Source organism: Numenius arquata, chromosome 1 (assembly GCF_964106895.1).
Source record: "Numenius arquata chromosome 1, bNumArq3.hap1.1, whole genome shotgun sequence".
In the NCBI taxonomy this organism is placed as follows: Eukaryota; Metazoa; Chordata; class Aves; order Charadriiformes; family Scolopacidae; genus Numenius; species Numenius arquata.
In genome coordinates, this window is record NC_133576.1 from 115,483,069 (window position 1) to 115,507,112 (window position 24,044).

At 36.5% G+C, this 24,044-nt stretch overlaps 1 protein-coding gene across 5 annotated transcripts in view; it reads right to left on the bottom strand.

The window, feature by feature from the left end:
* Positions 1-24,044, bottom strand: part of NBEA (neurobeachin) — a 512,389-nt gene that overhangs the window by 297,068 nt on the left and 191,277 nt on the right. For all 5 annotated transcript variants that reach the window (XM_074151162.1, XM_074151191.1, XM_074151181.1 and 2 more), the window contains 2 exons: positions 17,303-17,741; positions 4,022-4,176 (listed from right to left, as the gene is read on the bottom strand). In XM_074151162.1, the coding sequence (XP_074007263.1) occupies positions 4,022-4,176; positions 17,303-17,741 (594 nt within the window). The remainder of the gene's footprint in view (positions 1-4,021; positions 4,177-17,302; positions 17,742-24,044) is intronic.

Sequence of the window (24,044 nt, forward strand, 5' to 3'; positions counted from 1 at the left end):
ACATCTACTTTTAAGTAAGGAAATAATATTATTTATTCTAAAACAAGCAAAAACATTCCATATGATTACCATATAAATTAATACCTTATTTTGCTTGTATAGCAATTATAAGCTTAAAAGCTATTGAAAATCAGGCAAAATAAATCCTTACCTCATTTTCATTATTCCCAAATTATATTCCAAAGATGAAAATATTTTTACATCATCCTGTAAAGCAAGATCTTTCTAAAATAAAGGTATATTTAAGATGAGCTTGAGTGGGGAACAGAAGTTTAACTTTTTTTTAAGGATATATATACACACACACATTTCTTGGCTGCCTGTTGAAACTACAGGCAGAAGATAAAATACAAATTAAAAAATGACAGAGAAGACAGAAAATGCATATTCCTTCAAGGAAGTGATGGGGGAAAATAGTGTTTAAGGAGTATTAAGACTCTAATTTTACTTTTTCAATTTCCTTCCTTGAGTCAAGGAGAATTTTAAGACCTTAACAGTAGGGAGGGCAGCGGGGGTATCATTTCAATGGGCTGTGAACAGCTGCCCAGAAAAAAAAGATGCAGACAGAGCATACATTTATACTTTAAGCGATCTGGGTCAGAGCTAAAGGCTAAACTTAGACTCTGAATGCCAATCTATCATGTTTGCTGAAACGGCACTGTTAGTTCAGCCTCTCTGAAGCAAACCAGCAGAGGCACAGAGTGGCCACCGACGGTAGTGAGAGTGCTGTGATAAATAGTGTCCCTGTTCTGCTGCACAGCCCTCGTGCAACGCATCGTTGCAAGAGAGGTAGCAAGGAACGGCTTCATAGTTGGGGTTCAAAGCCTAAGGGACTGCAGCGCTACCAAAGACGAGGGCGACAGGCAAGAGCTATCCAAGTTAGCAACGAGGGGTGGAGAACCCCACTTTAGAGATCAACTGCATTATTCTGCCAATTTGCTAAAACGATAACTGGCAACTCCCTGTTGCTGGCCAGTTTTATCAGTTGATGTATTGCTGTCCTTTGCATTACACAGGTATAAATAATTTTTCAGTTTCCTGCAAAGTTCTAGAAAGTATTTATGGTTTCTTAACTGCTTAAGCAGCCAGCTGACAGTAAAGCACAGGTCAAATGCTGATAATGGTGAAAAATTCTCTGGCAGCAGAAATTATTTTCATTTCTTTTTTTTTAATTTGCCATAAAATAAACTTTACTGATAAAACAATTAAGGTAAAGATCAGAATTTTGACTAGCTCATTTAAAAAAAAATTACATTCAAAACTATCAAAATGCAGCAGGTTCTGCTGGGCTTGCTAACGCTAGAGTAGCTGGTGAGGTTCAGGATTTAGACTAGGAACTGATTTAGCTCTGTCTTAATAATGTGAGTGGGAGGTGGGTTATGGCTTACACTGTGGGTTCTCACTTGGACTAAATGCAAATTGTAAATGTACCCAAATATAATAAGAAGGAAACACGAACATATAAGGCAGGCCATTTCTCCCAACCGAGGAATCACAGCAACTTAGCTGGGAATAGGGTACCTTAAAAAAAAAGGTTAAGGATTCATATATATGTGTATGTGTGTGTGTATATATATTATTTACGTATTTATATTCATATATACATAGGTAACATATTTTTCTTCTTCCCTTTTCCCTCCAAAGTCAAATTTTCTTCCTTAGGGTTGTTGTCTAACAATGCAGTTGCTAAGTTGTTTAACCAGTTAGGCTCCCAGAAGAGAAGGTCAAACAGACCTAGAACTACTGGATTAATATAGAAGTAAGAAACAGGATATGAATTACAGAAATACAATCTAAAACCAACAAACCAGTTTCTTACATAAAAAGATGAAGGAAAAAAAGCTATCTCCTAAAAGATACATTCAAAGCACTCAAAGGACTTCAGTAACATACATCTCATTACATCGTGACAGTGACATTGACTACGACAGCGATGGCAGATGGAATGTAAACATCGACTGCACTCCATGAATAACTGAAAAAAACACCTTTAGCACAAGTCCAGCACAGAATATACCTCAAAGATAAAACGATGTTTCTAGAGTATATGTGACATACTGTAAAAACAACTGTAAATAGGTTTGGGGGGACATCTAGTGTTTCTAAAAAATTGTATACGATTTCTTTTTTACCATACTTTAAAAAAAAAAAAAAGTGCTTTTCAATGAAATTCTATACATTACTTTAAGGTCATTAGTAACATAGATAATTTCACAGACTACAAGTTTCTAAACCAGTAAGTATCTAGATACCTCATGTATATATCTCAAAAACTGACGTACATGATCACCGTTTTGACTACCCTAGGCATAGCTTAACTAAAAATGGCAAAATCAGCACTTTAATTTAATAGATATTTATATGTTTTCAATGTGATAATACTTTACTGTCATTAATGTGTTTAGCATTTCTAAAATGTTGATGTAAAATTCAAATCTTTAAAAAAGGTTGGAGGGGAATGACTTTTCAAGCTATTTCTTAAAAGAATTCATCAATAAAGCTCATTCAGATGAATTCAGGCATAAAAGGCTTTACCAAATAAGATCATTAAACAAGTTCAGTAGACATGCAGTTCTAATTAAATCTGATACTTGCTGAAGTTCCATTGAATCAATACTTTTCTTTTAATCAAGATAATCCATAGACTAGGAGACAAAAACAGTTGCATTAAAAAAAAAAAAAAAAAAAAAAAGAAGTTATAAAACCTACCAAAAAAGGCAGCCTCTAATCCACAGTGAACATACCATGGTATCTGCAATACTGTCCTCTACTAAGAACAGTATCGGGGAAATGACTGATTTTTAAATGCAATTACTTACAAAGAAGAGCTACTACATTCCAGCCAAAACAGTTCAGATCTTTAATCAGTGAGAAGACTGAAAAGCTTACACTATTCAGTATCATTTGGAAAACAGGGTTTCCAATGTAGGATATTTTTTGCATGACATAAGAGTACCTAAAAGGAAATCCGTTCAAGATTAACAGAAGTGGCTACACAAATGAAATTGTTCATAGAAGTGATAACATTATTCAGAGCATTCATTCCTCCCATCTGCCTCAGGATAATTAGATTTTAAGATTTTTTTTTATCCTTAGAAAAATCAAAGTTCTATTACCAGGTATTAAAGGTAATCTGCAAAAGGAAAGAAAAAAAAATGAGTGTGTCTTCATATTATTCCATGAAGCAGAAGGATGCCAAAAGCTTCCCCCTCCATTTTCTGCTACCCCAGGGAGATTTTCACTTTCTCAACCCTTGACTGAGGTTGTGATATCCTTGAAGAGAGCTCTTCTCTCAAGTGTTTTTGCTTAGTTTAGAAAGAAAACAGACCACAGCCAGACATTTCAAAGGAGTTTAAGTAAACATCAGTTGCCCTCAGTAAGGATTCATATCTGAATGGAAACCACAGTCTCCGTGGTCAACAGGCTCCTTCATGATAGACAATCCCATTATTACTATTATAAATAATTGAAAAAGGTCCTCCTTCTATAGGTCACAACAAATAACTACTGATAAGACATGACTACAGTTAAATTAGGTAGGCTCTTACTGAAAAGCCTTCCAAAAATCATAGCATAATTTTCGTTGACAAATAGCAATTGCCCAAAATATTAACCCTCCACAATCTCTGATATATTTATTAAATAGCTATTTGTCTTTCCTTTATTTAATACATTAGGAGGGATTAACTGGTATATATCTTATAAACATCCTTTACCACAGAGCACTGGAGAAGTTAGCACATTTCAATTCTAAACTATGATTAGAAAACAGAATTAAGGATATTTATTCCCTTATTTAAGGCTGTGCAAGTCCAATGTGCACTATAAAAGATTATAAACATAGACCAAGAGAAAACACTAGTTTTAATAAAGGCCAAGCTTTAATCTTTCCAGGTTTTTATTTTAGAAATACAAAAACAGTAACAGAAAAGATGATTAAAAAACAAAACATCACTAAAAGTAACAAAACAAAAAACAAACAAGAAAAAATGAGGGTCACAAAAATATTTAAGGACAATACCTGTTGTATTAATCATACTTTTTGGTGTAGCTCCTGTTGCAGCAAATATATTAGGTGTACTACCCGGTGGCAGTCCACTCCCAGCTGTAGCAGCTCCTACTGTGGTAACGGCCAGACTACCTGGAGGGGGTTTCTTCACTGGTACAACCACGCTCCTGTGGAAAAAGAAATGGCAGATTACTAAAACTGCACAACAGAGTCAGAAAAAGCTTTTGTTTATGATGGGATTATGCTGTGTTATAACGCCATTGCTGAGGAACACATAATAATGTCAATTTTCTTAACCTCTCTGATGTAGGGCAAGACGTTAATGGACCCTAAATCCATATTCCTGTCCTTTGTCTGCAGCTTCATGTGATTCTGAGAAACTAAATTTGTCTTTCAGTGCCCACAAGATGGAAAGACCCCACCACTTAACTTCATTGATATGTTGTGCGCACCACTATCACCTGTGTTCTAGATTTGTAAAGAAAATGTTGTGTTGGAAACAATGCCAGCACAGTAGCAGTCCATATGCATGCAGTCTTAATGAGAATGTTGATCTTACTGAAGTTATCTAAGATGACAATTATTTTGGCCAGTCATCTGAACATATGAATACAGTGGTTGATTCATCAGTACTATGCACATACTGGTCTTGTAAATATAGTTAACTAACCAACATAATTTTGCACTCAGCCTTCTGCAAAACTTTAGTACTTCTTTATATCAACAGCACGTGACACAAATTGAACCAAAATTCAACACAGCAAATATTTGCTTTGACAATATTGATACCAGGTCCGTTTAAAAATAAGATTTAAAAAGCAGTCTTGAGAATTTGAAGCTTTTATGAATAGACGAGGGCTCTCGTACAAAAATTCTGACATAATATCAGATATACGTAGACAACATTGCATTCAAACAAACACATTATCACCAAATCTTAATCTACTCTCTTTTTTTCAAATCTCAAAACTAAAAGGCTTGCTGTAGATGTTAAAAAGGAAGAAGAAGAAAAGATTACAGAGACATTTAATTAATATTTTTTCAACACTGGACAGCTGTTGTAGTGCAGACAGCTATATTTACGCTATATTTACATTTTTCCATTTAATACTTCCATCTATCTATTACAAAAATGCTCCAAAATAGTCTATTTCAGTAGAAAACCTGAGTGGAAAACAAACCTGAAACAAATCATATTTGTGAATGTTAAAATATACACACATTTTCTTGTTAAGCAGATATACATTTTTCTTTAAAATTAATCATTGTGACCAAATAAAAGATCAAGAAAATGCAACTAGATAGGGTAATAAGGCCACATTTTGCTCTAGAAGTTCCTTTGGTCATTATTTTGTTACACTTCTATGTAAATATGATGGCACATGATGGATCAAAAGATGCAGAACAGTTTTTTACATAATGTAAGTTTTTTATATCGTCAGTCTCCCCAGATTTTAAAGACTGATGATATAAATCGTATTGCTGATGCCATTGTGAGAATTATATACAAGTGTTATATTTTGTGATCTCCTCTTATATGATGACAGTGTACAAAATGATCCATAAGCAATTTTTCCCAGTCTTTTTAGAGAGGTAACAGTGCCAGTTGACACCTCTGCATTCTGAACAACAGTTTTACCGCTGCCCTGAAGCATGTGTTATAACAAAGGTAATTCTAGGCATATTGATGGTTTTCTGTCTCCTTCCATTTACATTAGAAGATGAGTTTGCACAATGCAATAGCTATTGATTAAGTTACGTGACCTTAAAATAATTGCTTTCGTCTATAGTTAATAAACTCTTACAATCATTGCTGATATGAAGTGTTTACATAGTAGCAGCTACAGGGGATTAAAGCCGGGCCCACGCGAGTTAGATTAACCTGCTCCATAACACCATGAAATTTCTTAAAATTAGCTCCTATCCACACACAAAGATCTCTAGTTCAATTAATACTCCAATCAAATATTTGAGTCCTGGGTGTTCAGGAATACTGATTAAGTACTCAAGAACAGAGTCCTTCTGGTGTCATAGAAAAACAGGAAGAACTTAGGACTTGGATCCTAAGCAGCAGCATCTTTGTAGAGAACTACAACAGAAAGGCTAAGATTGGTGTGAATGGGAATATTTGGGTTCTGAGGCACGAGAAGGAAAAGGCATTTTAGGCTGGTCTATGCTAATGGCACGTAGATTATCAGGTCTTCAAGACCACAGGCAGTCATGGAGCTTCACAAGATAACCAGACCTTGGAGACAAAAGCAGTGATGACTCAAGGAGGTGGGGAAGGACAAACTGTTGACAGCTCCATAAGGGCAAAAAAAAAAGCCTATCCAATTGCAAATAATTTCCAACCTATGAAGAACCCAGGAGATGCAAGGAAGACTTGACAGCTGGCATCCCATGCTCACAATGTTGTCACAGCAGATCCTGGACCTATCATTTGGATGCAAGCACAGGGTGTGCCTGACTGCTGGACACACTCCTCAGACACACACCCATTCTAGTGCTTGCAAAAGTGAGACAGAGTGTGAGTGAAACCTGTTTTGTTTTGTTTTTTAAGTAAAATATTTTTTCCCTCCTATAATATCTAGTACTATCTACTAAATTGCTGACACAAGTATTGCAAAACTATTGCCTACTTTCCTGCTAGAGAATTAAGCTAAATTCAAGGTCTTCCTCCATATCTTCAGACAGCTCAGTGCTCTTTCAGAGTATGCAAAAGTTCACCTAACTTTCCAAATTAAAGACCACGTGTCAACTTCACTCCTCAGACATTATGTTCTGGCCTCCTATAAAGGCAAAGATTCTTTTCTTAAGATTTTAGTTTAAGACTGAAAATCAGCTCCCACAGGAAGAAAGGACAATCCTGTCCAGATCGCACAAATACTAATGCTCTACATATGATCGACATTCTTTTGTAGGTCTGCATCAGGACATTAAAACAGGTCAGGTGTTATTAAATAACAAATTATCAAGAAACATCAAGAGAAACGTCTCTACCATAAGAATAAGCAAAATCAGTGAGACATTATCATCCCAGACTGAAAGAAAATGCAGCTTTCTGACATGTCATACATGGTGACCTTGTCAAAATGTCTCATTCCTACTGATAAAACAAAATAGTGAGTGAATATAAAATGACATCCAGATGAAGGAGTCTGAAAAACTATATGAACAACACAACAGAGTGGTCAAAAATGTGCAAAACAATCAGAGGAACAGCAGAACAAGAAAGGTGAAAGAGGATGATGGACCTCTTTCAAGTAAAAAAAAACCCCTTCTTTTAGCCTGTCAAACCACTCCAACAGCACATTCAGACATTTCTTTCTTGAAGAAATTTCTTCTTTCATGAAGGAAGAAAATTTATAGACTAGAAAAAAAGGTTATCTACACTGCTGCCATTTCATTTTAGTCCTTGTCTTATACAAAGTATTTCAGACTTTCAAAATGTTCCAAAGTAGTCCACATTTTTCTGAATCACATCACCATGCTCTCAAATAATCCTCAATGATATAGCCAACAAAAGCTTAGTAGTAATCGGCTGAAACAGCTGATTTTATTTCTCTGTTCATCAGGTAGTTTACAATTCTGAAAAGAATTGTGACTACTAATCACTATTTTGTTGCTCGATGAGTGTCCTTTTCAAATAGTAAATCTAAGCCTAAAGTCATGGTAATTCACATCATGTTTAAGATGAGTGTTGTCGGTTAAACCTCCACACCACTCATGCATTGCTGGTTCATTAAATAACCTCCATAAATGGCTACAGGGTTATTCTGGGTTTTAGTAATTCACATGAAATACTTAGATAGAAAATAATACCATCAACATGTTGAACTGCAAAAAGAGAAAATGGAAATAATAAAAAAAATACTGTCTCAAATTAACTCCTTAAAAATTTAGCTACCCAGTGCTGGTGACAGACAAATCAGGTTATGCAGCACTATATTTTCTTTCTTTTGGTCTGATCCACATTCTGTACTTCTTTCTCCATTTTAAAATCTAAAGGCCTTCCAACCTAATCACTCCGATCAATCAAGAGGTCAGAGATAAGCCTCCAGTACTGCATGTCTTGTGTTACCTATCTGAGCAGCAGCAATTAAATTAGAATCACTTCACACTCTTCTGGGATACGTGAAACCTCTTAAGGCTGAATTAATATTCTTGCTCCTCCCTTCCTCCCCCACAGCAGCAGAAAGCATGAGGATTTTCAAGAAGTGCTCTTCAAAAAGCAGTACAGACTTCAGGCAAATTTTTTACAGAAGTATTGTGTCAAAAAGCAACTTCTGCCAGATGTTTCAGAAGAAATCACAGTAGAAAATGGGGGACAAAATGTTTGCTATATTACATATCACTTTGTCCTATAGTTAGATTAAATTAATCTCTGAAAAATAATCTTAGCATTTCATCTCTGAAAGTTATTCCTATTCTCCATACCTATGTACACATCCAGTCATTTATGTAACATGTATATTGCTGATTACTCAATGTTCTTTCTGATTTCAGCCCCAGATTGTGATTTGAGTCTGTAGCAAATTATCGTTAGTGTGTATTAACAACATGTTATGAATCCTACTTTAGACAACCTTCTATTAGCCTGACGGCATTAAGACAAGATACATCTGAAATCAAGGAGGAAAGACGTTAACTCAGAGTCAACAGCCACAGAGAAGAAAATCTGGATTAAAAAAATGTGAGGTATGATGAAAGGATGTGGAAGGCTCACAGAAGTATATAATCTTTGAGACTCATGCAAATGAAACCATTGCTCTGAATGTCCAGTTATTATGAATTATTTCAATCATTTGATACCATACGTTCATAGAAGCATAGAATGGTTACAGTTGGAAGGGACCTTAAAGATCATCGAGTTCCAACCCCCTGCCATGGGCAGGGACACCTCCCACTAGAGCAGGTTGCTCAAAGCCCCATCCAGCCCGGCCTTGAACACTTCCAGGGATGGGGCATTCACAACTTCCCTGGGCAACCTGTTCCAGTGTCTTGCTACCCTCACAGTAAAGAATTTCCTCTTAATATCTAATCTAAATCTCCTCTCTTCCAATTTAAAACCACTACCCCTTGTCCTGTCACTACACTTCCTGACAAAGAGTCCCTTCTCCAGCTCTCCTGTAGGCTCCCTTCAGATATTGGAAGGCTGCTATGAGGTCTCCCCGGAGCCTTCTCGTCTCCAGGCTGAACAACCCCAGCTCTCTCAGCCTGTCTTCATAGGAGAGGTGCTCCATCCCTCTGATCATCTTCATGGCCCTCTGCTGGACCCATTCCAACAGGTCCATGTCCTTTCTATGTTGAGGACTCCAGAGCTGGACACAGTACTCCAGGTGGGGTCTCACAAGCGCTGAGAGGTAGAATCACCTCCCGCAACCTGCTGGCCACACTTCTTTTGATGCAGCCCAGGATGCGGTTGGCTTTCTGGGCTGCCAGTGCAAACTGCCAGGTCATGGTGAGCTTCTCATTCACAAGCACTCCCAAGTCCTTCTCCTCAGGGCTGCTCTCCAGCCATTCTCCGCCCAACCTGTATTTGTGCCTGGGATTGCCATGTCCCAGGTGCAGGACCCTGCACTTGGCTTGGTTGAACTTCATGTGATTTGCACAAGCCCACCTCTCAAGCCTGTCCAGGTCCCTCTGGATGGCATCCCTTCCCTCCAGCATGTCAACTGCGCCACCAAGCTTGGTGTCGTTGGCAAACTTGCTGAGGGTGATATTCATCAAAATATCCAAATCTTAAAGTACATAAAATGATCATAATATCCTAAACATAAACTGTTTGTTTCTAAATAGAAGCAAGCAAACCATCTCAGGTATGATTTTAGGACAAGGACATGAACATCACTGATCTTCACTCTCAGATAAAGCAGGAAAGTGAGCACTTACTCCCAATAAAATTCCCAGTCACTAGTATGTCCTTTGCATTCAGGATAAATTAGCTGAAGCATCTGAAGTGATCAAAAATATTGACAAGAAACAAGGAAAAACTGTAAGAGATTAAAAAGCTAACTATCACGAAAGATGAATGGTCTTGGCTCAACAGAGAAATTGGAAATACTGGAAATTTGATGAGTTTGAAGAATATGAATACCGTGTAAGTGAAAATGTATGTATTAAATGCCAGAAACACCATTGAATAAAGAAAAAAACATAAAGAAACAATCAGTATGAGGGTATAGACTGGGGATGAACAATGAACATAATCCTGCATCTATGATGCAAAAAAAAAATCCAAAAAAGCAAGAGCCGACTTTTCACAGTCCTGTAAAAATCTAAGCAGCTGTAATAGTGATTTTTCAGTGGCCTACTGAGGCACAAAAAGTTAGACAAAAATCCAGTATAATTTTCAGCTGTATATCCACTGAATCATATTAAGGACTAGAGAAATGCTGGTTTCTGCTGTTAAAACATACATAAAGCTTCAGTTGAGATATAGCTATGATTCCATGCACTGAATACCTATTGATCTGCTTGAGGGTAGGAAGGGTCTACAGAGGGATCTGGACAGGCTGGATGTATAGGCAAAGGCCAGTGGTATGAGGTTCAGCAAGGCCAAGTATCGGGTCCTGCACTTGGGTCACAACAATCCCATGCAGCGCTACAGGCTTGGGGCAGAGTGGCTAGAGAGCTGCCTGGCAGAAAAGGACCTGGGGGTGGTGGTCAACAGCCAGCTGAGTATGAGTCAGCAGTGTGCCCAGGTGGCCAAGAAGGCCAACAGCATCCTGGCATGTATCGGAAATAGTGTGGCCAGCAGGACCAGGGAAATGATCGTCCCCCTTTACTCAGCACTGGTGAGGCCCCACCTCGAATATTGTGTTCAGTTTTGGGCCCCTCACTACAAGAAAGACATTGAGTTGCTGGAGCATGTCCAAAGAAGGGCAACAAAGCTGGTGAGGGTCTTGAGCACAAGTCTTATGAGGAGTTGCTGAGGGAACTGGAGTTGTTTAGCCTGGAGAAAAGGAGGCTGAGGGGAGACCTTATCACTCTCTTAAAACTACCTAAAAGGAGGTTGTAGTGAGGTGGGGATGTGTCTCTTCTCTCAAGTAACAAGCAATAGGACAAGAGGAAATGGCCTCAAGTTGCACCAGGGGAGGTTTAGATTAGATATTGGGAAAAATTTCTTCACTGAAAGGGTTGTCAAGCATTGGAACAGGTTGCCCAGGGAAGTGGTTGAGTTACCATCCCTGGAGATATTTAAAAGATGAGCAGATATAGTGCTGAGGGGCACGGTTTAGTGATACCTTGGCAGTGCTAGGTTAACAGTTGGAATAGATGATCTTAAAGGTCTTTTCCAACCAAAATTATTCTAAGACAATTTTTGAGTGTTACTTGCGTATGTATTGCTAAATAACAGATGAGGAATATGATTACAGCTTGATGAAAAAAAAAAAAAAGGGTTTACATACCCAATTTTGGTTGACTTGAACCTATTAATAAATTGAAATTGTTCTAAGTTGCTGAAATTGTTCTAAATGAACCATTGAGATGGAAGTGGGCTTCCACCTTGCCTTCCATTTTATTTAGTAAATGAGTGGCTAAGACACTCTCTAGGAATACAGACAGCACAACTTCAACTCTCTTTTCTGTGTAACAGAAAGAGACCGTGTGAGGTATGTGAGGCCATATCTCCCATTCTCTGGAGTGTATTTTAACTGCTGCCTTAGAAAAGATTCTAGAGAGAGGAGCTCCCAAGTCTTTCCTTTGGACCACAATCTCACCCACACAAAGATCAGGAAAATTATTGAGAGCAAAGAGGAACCCCAGATGAGTCACTTAACTCCCACATTACTGAACAGTTTTTTCATTCACATGTTTACAAACTACTGTGTTACAGAAAGTAATGGAGAATACAATGAATAAGTACTGACAGCACCTGTAACCATCCCTTCTTGATTCATGGAAAAGGTGTTCTTTTCTCCAATTATTTTTCATTATTAACTTTATAATGTAATCTTTCCTGTTGGCAGAAGACAAAACCATATTTATTCATAACTCATTTTTATTAAGTTTTCAAGGAAATTCAATCTGTTTTTCAGCAATCATCTTTTGGAGAATCTAATGACTATAACAGGAATATAATCTCCTAATTTAGCTATTTTATTTAAATGACTGCGTGGACCAGTGCCTATCAATGATCTTGCAAAGGTAGGCAATAATAAAACAGATAAATAATAAGCTTCTGTATTTGAACTTCCAGTGTATCTTCTCTGGCAGTTCTTGTCTTTTTCCCATTCGATGAGTAAAAAAAAAATAATTAAAAATTATTCTAGTAAAACACAAAGATTCTGAGTAGTCCTTCTAAATATAGCCTACATACAGAAAACATAGTTTTTTTATCTAAACATACTTTTTGAAGACCTTCTTTCTCTGTACTAACATGCAGGACATGTATCAGGCCTGACTGGATATCACATGTCCACCTTTTCTAGAATTTAAATACCTTTAAAAGTGGCCCCAAGGATCTTCCGGGGGCGGGGGGAGGGGGGGGAAATCAAAAACTAAGACTAAAATACTTCATAAGTGTGTCCTTCAAAATATGCTTGCAGAGACTTCATTGAGTATTTAAACTACGCAAACCTATAGTATTCCAATTTATGAAGTGATAATGAATTAAAAAGGAATAAGGTATTTAATAGCAACAAAAATAACTAATTTTCTCATTTCCAGGAACTCAGTATTTTCTGTTTATGCAAACATGCTTCCTTTTGAAATATTCTGTGAAGTACAGAAAATATATGTAAATTACCTCACTTTGAAAAAACAATAAACGAGACACAAAACCAAGAGCATTCTCAATTTCAGTAATAGCATCCCTCTAAAAACTCTTCACTAGAAAAAAATAGAGTGGAACAAATGTAAGCTTCAGAATGCAATACTGAGTAGAATCACAAATAAATTCACAAACATTAATGGTCTAGGTTGTGTCTCGTGGGACAAATGCAAATTGACAAAAAAACAGAAACAAGAAATCCCCAAACCTTAAAAATCAATAACAGGGACTGATTTTTGTCAGACAAAAGATGAGAAGGCAAAAAGGAATTATTGGTGAGTTATGCTCCATTAGCTGCAAATCTAGGTGAAATAACCCTTTGTGTTTCCTTCTAAAAATATCATCCTGCGTGCCATTTTCAAGGAATTCAGTCTGACGTTAAAAGACGTGTCATAACTTTGAGGATCCAGGCTCCAGTATCCCAGAAATCTGTTTATATAGCTCATAATGTAATTACAGCTACCTTAAGACAGATGAGGCAGAAGGCAGCGATATATTGAAAACTAATTGAAAAATGCAGTTGTCCAGAAGCACTTGTGGGGAAGAGGTCTCTGAAAAGCTGCTCAAAGCTTCAGAGTTTGAAGTGAAATTTTTGATGTTGTCACTCTCAATCTATTGAAGAGCTGACAGACAATCAAACCCGTCTGGCTGGCTGGCAGCTCATTTTGCTGGCAGGTGGCAAACAATTAGACACACCAATTTGTGCCTCCTGATGACATTAAAGCATGAAACTAAGTTGTATGCAGGGCCTAGTGATTTGTGTGAAAGCATTTCAAAAATAATACTCTTTGCCGTGGCAACTCATTTCAGACTGCCACCTCCCATTACGGCTTTGAGCGGTGAAGACGACAGACTTGAGTTACGTGCGGCGCAAGGCCGCTTCTGTTCAATCCGTCATCAGCGCCCCCCGAGACCTCAATCCCCTCCTTTCATCAATATCACCTCATCATTTACATTCGATAGTGCTTGAACTGCTGCATACATTAACTACACACAAGTCCTGTTTGATAAAACATGTTGGACACATTTTCTGCTTTTATATTTCATTTATAACTGCACAAATTCTATGGAAGAATACGCTGAAGCCTATTACACAATGACTCTTACGAACATATTAGCATTGTATGATTAAAAGAACGTGCAGAGCAAAACACGTCATATTAATTGATAAAACAGAATTCTTAACTTCAATTCCATTTACAAGAGTTTGCACTATATGGCATTTACCTGCATGTGAGATCAGTGATTATAGTTAAAGAAATATCTTTAAAACAACAAAGATAGTTATTTTTCTACTTGTAACTTATTATCTCAACTTTTCTTTTACAAGGGACTCAGCCATCCAAATGCAAAAAAAAAAGAAGTCTAGCCTCACAAGGACTAAGAATATCTTTTGATTAAAGTGAAAAATATGTTTCTCTAACCTCGATTTGCTTATAAATATGGAATCATTTTATAAAAACTGAAACAAATAGAACCTGACAAAACAATACACTTCATTGCTCATGATTCTCACCAGAGAGAGTAAACACGACCAATAGCCTCATTGCTCAGTGAATTACCAAAAGCTGCATAAACTACAGCAGCAGATCCTACAGAAATGTGGTCCACCAGCATAGTATTAACTTTAAAAAAATATGCAGTGTATATTATTTGTTTATATCAGTAAACACAATTATATTTACATGAGCAAGCATGGAAAAAGAATCGCGTTGTAATTTTTTTTTTAATTTTTCAATAATAATTGGGATACTATAGGCAACACAGAATGTACATAAACCACAAGCTAAAATTCATGTTGCTTTCTCAACATCTTAATTAATTCAAATGTCATTTCAATATGCCATTCAAGACTTTTCCCCCCTAACCTTTGTTTCACCCCCCATGAAAAGTTACAGGGTCAAGATCTCAATCTGCTTCTCCTTTGTGATTTGAAAAAGAAAAGCGACAAAGCCACCCATCCTTAGTGTCCAAAGATTGCCACAGTGGTCAAGTAAGCACTTTGTAAACCCAAGCAAAGTGCGCAGAGAAGTATTTGCCTGAACAGTGGTCATCATTCACTATTGCAGCCATGAGGTGCAACCAGCCAGCTGAGGTCCCAGTTTAGTGAGATGCCCACAGTTCAATAATAATCGTTTACTTGTAGGTAAGAATTTAACACTTCCTGATCTGCTGGGACCTGCCCGAACCTGCCATTTTTGGTTGCATTAAAAAGCATGACCTACCTCAGTTACCAGAATCAGATAGCAGGGTGATGTATTGAAGAAAACAAAATATCCAAACAAAATTGACATAAATGGGTCATCTTTTGCCTAAACTTCAACGATTACCACTTTTTTTTTTTTGCTGAAGAAGTAAACAAAGCCAAGGGCTGACGTGGTATAACATATGTTACCAAGCTACAAACGTAACTGTATGCTTTATACAGTAAATCACGGAATCACAACTTGGTCAGCAGGTAACAGGGTACGGAAAAAACAAACCACGAAACCCTCAAGCCTCCTAAGGAAACTGATTAAATACGAAATGCCCATCAAAATCTGTAAGCTCTAGACATGAAGCATCTCTCAAATAATTCCATAATTCTGTATTAGCAACTACTACTAATGATGTTCAAAATGTACAAGCAGTCACATCGCTGCAAGAAGAATCTAATGGAGGTGTTCACACTAAATATGGGTTATTGCCAACATACTGCAGCCCGTTAGAGTTTTTAATGCTCTGTTACAAAGCTATAATTTAGAAATGCAGAATAAAACTCATCTCTTCAATCATCTTGATGTTAAGTTCCCTCTAACGTCATGAGGTGATATGCTCCATTTTAATTTACGTGTCTAGCATTTTGGGAATTAATAATAACCCTCTGAATAAAGTATTTTTCTTAATTGACCAAGATAGAAATTTAGCTGAATAGGTTCAACTAAAGTCATCTTTTGGTGGTTACAGTTAGGTACTATTCATTCTTCATGCAGCACAAATTTCTGTACTGTTTAATGTACAGGAATGCATTCTGGAATTTGATGGTTCCTCACAGAGGATTAAGCAAAAATTCCTAACTGTATAGGAAAAAAAAAATTTTTCACTTCACACCGAAATCATTCTAAAGTCAAAGCATGCAGATTGGTGAACAAAGAAATACCCTCTTTCTGAAACAAGTGGCTAAATGAGCTTTTCTCTGAAATGGCCTTAAGACCTAAAATATTATTAGAAAGGGATATATTCATTGCTTCTAAAGCACAATTCACTTTTCCTAGCTTGATCCAACCTTCTTTGTCACAACAGATGCTGATTGTTTATTGAATTATTACAGAAAGGTAGCCTTAGTACTTATATATACACACACACACAGAGACAAAAAGGCACCAGCTTTTCTATGGAATTCCTAATGAAGAAAATGCTTCTTCACTTTTATTCTAAAATTCTCATATTTTCTTGCACTGTACTGTATATATTAAGCTGAAAACATTGATTGCATATTGTTTTTCTTAAGACTTTAATGAAGACATTTGTGAACATTTTTGCAGGTTTTGTGCAAATACAGATGGATTTTTCTCATAAATCGAAACATAGCCATTTTCTTGTTTTATTTTTAATTTCCTCCAGAATTTTAATTCTTGTACCTGCATGATAAACTAATATATTTCTACAACTTCACTTAAAATGTTGAGACTTGATTTACCATATCTTTAAGTCTTGATTCCATTTTTTACTTTTTTAAAACGTTTTTATGAAGAAACTGCAGGGATCTTATACTGGAAAATGTAACCACATCAACAATCAAAGGAGTTAGCTCTTTGTACAGGTTAAGACTGAGCCCACAATGGAACAGGTTATACTTCTGGAAGGATGTTGTCAACTGAACAGCTTATCACAACCTCTATGTTCAGGATAACTCAGACTGACCGGGCAGTTAAATAAAAGCAAGTGCATTAGAAGCTTGGAAGCTACAGCCTAAAAAAGGAAACAAAGGACTCTTTTTGGAAACGTTCAGCAGTTTGTTTTTAAACACTAACTTTTGAGCTTATTTGCTTTTTAAGGTTCTAAAGATCTAAAAGGAAACTGGTTTCCACCATGACCGTGCAAACAATTTGCCACGGTCAAAGCATTTCAGTACCAGAAAACAGTGCAATGATGGATCCAATTAAATTTTAAGCCTTTGAAAGAATATTCAACTGAATTTCTGCAGTCTGTTCTATATCAGCAGATATTACCCCTCCCTCCTTCTCCTCAGTAAAATGCTGTTTTAAAGGAAAAAAGATTTTATTGCAAAAAATATTTCTTTACAACAGGCTTGTTTTCCAAGTACCCCGTAGAGTTTTATTCACTGCTGACAGAGAAAAACAAGGTGAATTACTTTTGTCTATACTATGCAGTCTGTTTTGGTAACACAGAAAAGGAGTAATGCAGCTGTTTTTTTAATATAGTCTAATACAAACCATTAGAAGAATAACCATGTTAAAAAAGAACTTCAAATTTCTGAATAACATCAACATAAAATAATGAATCCAGCCATATACCTGTCAAATGAGTGAAACTGCATGGGAAGAATAGCATGAGCTTCTCTCTTCAGCGCAGGATCTGGGTAAGGGATCGGATCCGGACCACATTCTGCAATTTCAACAGGGGCTGCCACAAGACTTTTCAGTATTTCCTTGACATTGATGCCTTTACTTTGGCTTATACTGGATATCGATGATGCAGGTTTCAAGATTTCACTGGGGCTTTCCGTTAAGCTCTCCTGAGATTTCTTCACCTCCGAAGACAAAGTAGACAACAGCTCGCTCATAGCATCAGGGCCTGTGCTGGTCTCCAAGTCTGTCCCATTCAAAATACTGGGCATCTGTTCATCTCCAATTCCAGAATCTGTATGAGGAATAGAGCTTTCCAGCTGAATATCTTCAACTGGTGTTGGTGTTTCTTTATCTTTGATATTTTCTGGAAATACAGTTGGTGTCTCTGCAGTGAAATAGAGATTAAGAACAATATTTATAACAGTTAAATTTTTCTTCTCCTAAAAATACAATCATGAGTTTTTACAAGACAGAAGTGCGAGTGTTAAAAAGCCCACAAATCTTGGTAGTTTACACTTTAAAATCTCATTCTACATATGAAATATTTTGCTTTCAACAGCTGTTTGGCCTATATAAAGGCTAGGAAGAGTTGCATTATGCAAGTTCAGTGACATTTACAAATTACAGCCCACTACTCACACAGTAATCAAACAGCAGAATATTGTCAGCAAAAACAACATTAAAAATTATAACCTATCGACTGCATATCTGTATGATATGTGAGACTACTGGAAGAGAAAAATGCAATCACTTATGCTTCAGGATTACTATAAAATTTAGTCCTTTTATTGCTGTCAGAAAATATTACGCTTGCATTCAAAAGAAAACTGCGAGATCTTTTGTTTGCTTTATCTTTTGTTTAAAATTTGTATTATACACATTTTTACACATATATCATTACATTGAATACAAATGAAAAAAAGTATTATTGTTCATTTTTTAGATAACTCTCCTTTCCCCACAAAAGGTAAAATTCTGTAGTTTTTTCTGCCAAATGTTAATAACAAAATAAAAACAGCTTTATAGAGACCAGCAAGTGAAATCTGTTGAGTTTGGAACATTTCCAGATTGGAATGGACTGTACAACATCTTGTAACCGAGAAAAGCATACCTTTATTAATTACTTCAGTGAAACAGACACAACAACTTCATTAAATAAGAATAATTTGCTATGCTTAGTGGAAAGTTAGCTAGTTGCGAATAACTTCCCTATTCACCTTTTTGGTTACGTTTTTTAGAGCAATACACTATGGCTATTTTCAATGACAAAAAGCTGTTTTCAAACTACCTTATTTTCATTGAAACATTGCCTTTATTATAAAATTTAGCTGGTCTATGTATGAATTTGGAACACTTTTTTTTTGGGGGGGGGGGATGGTTCTGATATAGCAGTTTAGATATTATGAAAAATATTTTACAGCACAATTAGATGGAGCACTGCTCTTCTGCCTATTCCAAACAAAATGTCCTTCAGCAACATAACTTTAATAACAATCATATAACTTATTACCAATTGTTTGATATAGTCAGGTGTAAAATATCTATACATATTTACCACATGGGTATAAGTGTGCATGCGTGCACGTGCACATAAAAAAAAAATTGTATGAGATTACTTGTGCATTTGTACTAATGGTAGTGTAAAACTCTTCACGTGTACAAGTATTAACAAACAGATATAGATAAAACAGAAAAGACTTTTAAAAATACAAAGCAGAATAACCCATTATAAGGAGTACTGCTTTCTTCTTTTAACAGTTACAAATGCTGAAGCCACTTCCTTCTCCTCTTTCTCCTAAGTGCCTTAAACACATCTTATCAAATAGATATGAGCCCTGCTTTGTGAAGTGGGAAGTAGAAACTGGATTTATGAACTGCATAAAATGCACTTAGCATCTGCTGGCTCAGGAAGTAAAAAAATCCGTATCTACTTAGTACTGGCTATATTTGGCACAGAAGGACATCTGATCCACAGAACGATCCTAATGAATTTTCTGCTTGCTTGTCTCTTTAAACTTCATGCACACAAAAACAACACTTCTCAACTTAAAAGGAGAGTAGGACTGGTCTGCCAGTCAAGCAGATTGTTGCCCTTGTAACGTATGGTAAGTAAAATAGCATAAGGTTCCATCCTTCTGTAAATGAAAAGACGACACTGAAAAAAAAAGATGGTCTACTACATGTTGAAATTAGAGCGCGCCTAACCTCAATTTTCATTTGAACACAAAACCAAAGCCATCAAAGCTAATGGAAATGTGGCTGTGGAAATTCAAATACCCTAACTAAACTGGAAGAAAGCTTTTAATATATTAAAATCATGGGAATGAATTGACCCCAAGCCAATTTTGAAACAAAGTCTTTAAAATTACTGGTCAAGTAGCAAGTACTTTCACCAAACAGGTAAGTGGAGATAGCAACATAAGACTGGAGAATACCAACACATGGTTTTTCTTTCTAAGAAAGGGGAAAAAATGATCTGGACAACAACAAGCCTTCAGCTTAGACAACTACAAATGAGAGATTTCAGGATTTATTTTGGAGTAAAGAATAGCAATGGAATGGAACGAGACAGATTACAAAATGGCTTTGCCAAAAGAGCTTTTAAAATATTTATTGCTCAAAGAAAATAAGGGCCAATGTAGTAATATTCAGTAAAGCTGGGATTGTCACAACAAATAGTAATTTAGTCAGGAGAACCGGGAAACTAGTAGAAAGTGGGGAAGTAAACTGCCTAAGAAGGAGACATCAAATAGTTTCAAAAGAAAAACATCAGACTGAGGAAAATTCCCACGGGAGTTACCTCTTTTAAAATTTTAATAAAGATTTCAGATGAAAAAATAAAAACATTCTGGTGAAATTTGCTGATGACGAAGTTACAAGGTACAATTGATGTACAGAGGAATGATTATAAGAAGGAATTATGACAGAAATGCAAATTACATTTAATAGCGAAAAGCTATACATCCAGTGACTAACACAGAGACTCTCATTATAAATGGCATTCATCAGCTGGGAATGACTGAAGAGAAGGACCTGCATACATCAGTCACTGGGTAATTATTCAGTTACCAATACAACACTGCTATGGAAAAGGCAACTATGATTCCAAAGTTTTCTGAAGAAATAGCTTCTGCAAAAGCCAAGTATTAATGGCATTAGAGAATGGGTAGGGTTCTTTATGGAATACTGTGTACACTGTTATATTTGAGGAAAATGGAAGTGCCACTACGGAGATTCACAGTGATTGACTGTTGCAGAAAAAAAATAGTTTGGCTGATATAGACAGGCCGAATTAGTACTGAGAGGGTATACAACAGCTATTATATATGTATTTTCAGGACGCAAACTCCAGAAAAAGGATTTAAGCTAAATGGAAAAGTTGGCATGAGAAAAACTGAGTGCAAACTCACTAGGAATATATTTAGATTGAGAAGTGACAGTCATCACTATGGAATTAAGGCTCTGGAACAGCCTTTCAGTTAGAGTAGCAAATTAAAAAAATCAGAACTAATTTCAAGATTCTATAAATAAGACTGTACTTAATTAATCATCAGCTGCCTTGTAATCCTTTGTTCCCAAATGACAATAAAATGCCTAAAGGATTGCACCATTTGAAGTTAAAAATGGAAGGAAAATTAAATTTGTGGATATAGAATTTACATATGACATACTGTACAATACATAACACAAAATTATTTAGGGAAAAAATATGAGTAGTTATTCTATATGCAGACAAGTGTATGGATACTTGATATCCATAGAAACCAGACCTGTATCTTTACCCGGTATGAATATGCTGCACTAAGTCAATTAAGTTTAGTCTGATTTATCACTTTGAATCACAATCTCTAAAAACTATCTAAATTCAATGTGTTAACTCTCCTTTTTAAAACATCAAGCAAGCTAAATGAATTTAAAAGGTCCAATTTACTTTTTTCAAATAAAAGGAAATTAAACTCAGAACAAATAAAATTGCTGAATAACTGCCTCTCAATTACAAATACTAGAAAATTAGTATTTTTGAAATTCAGACAAATATATCTGAAAAGATATATTATAAGACCTTCTGGATCAGCATTATTATTAGTACTATTTTAGGTAAACTATAAACTCCTGGGTCACAAAACCCAACCAATTTTATTTACAACTCCATAAATCCATAAGTCTTATTCTGTTTGTTTATACTGTGTCATAGCACTTCTGTCGCCTTCAGAATTCAGGAACAAAGAATACTGCTTCATAATATTATTTAGAAAAATCTTAAACTGGTAACGTGTAGGCTTTTATAAAAATACTAAATACTCAAAGCAACTTAACAAAATGATAAACATGAACAGAAGCAAAATATAACTGATTGCATCTGTCTGTTACCACATTGTGACAGTAAGCCTGTAAATTTTCAGCAAACCTCATCAGTTTTCTGCAGCACAAGGCCATGTCAGTAGACAAAGCAGAAACATTACTAGATCTAGTGATCTTAACCCTGTCAGAAATAGGCAGTTGGAAGCCAGATGCCTCCTTCTTATTGTTTTTCATTGCAACTAATGAGTTCATCCACTACATTATGGGAAAAATATGGGCTTAAGTTAACTAAATGACATATTGTATATCTGGTGACCTCATCCGTCACGCTCCTTCCCTAAGATATCTTGTTTGCTTGTGATTTATGAAGTGTATTGTAATTGTTTTAACCTACTGAGTTACCTAAATAGCACTTGCACTGCTTCCATATGCCTAAAAAAATACAACCCCCCCGCCATGTTTATTAACTTAATAATGAAACCTTTCATATCTAGGCTAAATACATACAATTTTGCCTTTATAAAAAATGACAACACAAAACATTCTGCTTTTAATATTTATTTAGTTTCAAAAATGGAAAAATTGTGTGTGCATTTTTGCTGTCCTTTTTCTTTTCCATTTCATTAAAAATTGAATTTAATTTAAAAATCAGCTGAAAATTTTCAAAAGTAAAAAAGTACGAAAACTATTATTTTAACTGCTTACAATACGGCTGGAAATTTATTTGAAATTCATACTATCCCAAATCATTGTCAAGTTTCTGCTGCAAACAATATAGCAACATTTAGCAACAGAAGGTTTGGGGGAATCTTGATACAGGAGTTGCTGCCACCTTTCAGTCTGAATGTGCACTGGAGAATTTATGAGTTGTTTTCTGTACAGCTATCTTAAGGCATTGATAATAACTTTTATTAGCTGCCTTTTATGTACCCCTTTGTAGTATTCTACAAACTTTCAGGGACACTACAAGGTGAAAATGCTTTCAGTCCAACCAAGCAGTGACTTTATAGCTTCCTCCATAGGTGGCACAGTCAACTAATCAATTCCTAAGCTCTAGGCTGTAAAGACAGTGAAAAAATTCTTCCTAGCAACATCAATCTACTAGTTTTCATATATGAGAAGCAGCACAATTAAACTGAGATGAGAAACTAAGTATGGGGACAGAATCAAAGAGTAATGAGGGTCTGATTTAGAAGTACCTTGACAGGAGTAACCAAGAACGGAGTTGCAACAGAAATGTCCTCAGAGGCTGAGGCACAACAGTGAGAAAAGTCACCTTAAACGAAACATTAAGACGCTAAACTGCTCTGTATCTGCTCAGGATCTTTCCTCCTCCTGGCATTTCTATTTTTATTTGGAAGTTATAAAGAGACCAGAGTACAAATTCCCTGTATAGTGTTTGTGGTCATGGCCCAACCACATAACGTGTAGTCATTTTGGCAGCCTGGCTGGTATTACTCTTCATGTAATAACTATGCATTGATAGGCAAATCTGGTCCTGCCCCACTACTGGAGTTCATGGGGTTCTGTGATTTCTGAGGCAAGGCTATCTGAGCAACACTGACTTTTATTTCGCAGAACTCATTTGCTGTTCTAAATATTTTTTATACAAGTTTTCTTGTTAATTGAATTATAAAAAAGTGAGGAAAAAGAGCCTGGCTTAGGGTTACTATTCGTCATTCTTGCACTATCAGGCTTTCATCTAGGAAAATGCTTGAAAAATGCCAGACCATTTATCCAGGTTTCTAAATTTCCTGCCAGACCGAAAGCTGGCCCTTTGTTTCTGCCAGGATAGCAATGCAATGGCATACATTCAGTTGTGTGTCTCACAGAGCACCGGTAATTTTGTACATGAAGAGCTGGAAATTGAGTGCATGCCACCGCAACATCCAGTTGGAAAGAGTGAAAGCCATAAGCTGGGGTATCCCAGGGCTCAGATACGAATGGCTGAGGGCAGGAGGAACACAGCTGAAAACTGGGGGAACTGGGGAAGGTCAGATATGAAAGATTCTGGGGTGGGTTGGCAATTGGAAGGGCGCAGATCTTGAGATAGGAGATTTAAGGCAGAGGGTTGAGAATTTCCTTTTAACCAGAGTGGATCTGTGAGGACAAAGGATGTAACTCTGGACCAGGAGAAACAGAGAGCCTCTGAAATGGGAGAGAAATGGAGCAGGAGAAACTTAGGTTGCGGAAATCAAGGTTGGGAAGTGATTGAAGAGGACAGTTATCATCAGCCTTTTTTCACAGCTGGACACCTGTCAATGCACGTCTTCTCTTTTTGCTCACTGGAAATTGCTTCTATTTGTTCAAACTCCTCAAAAGTCTTATAATTTGTTTCTTTCCCTGCAATCACTCCTGGACTCAAGCAGGCACACAGGGCAGCTCC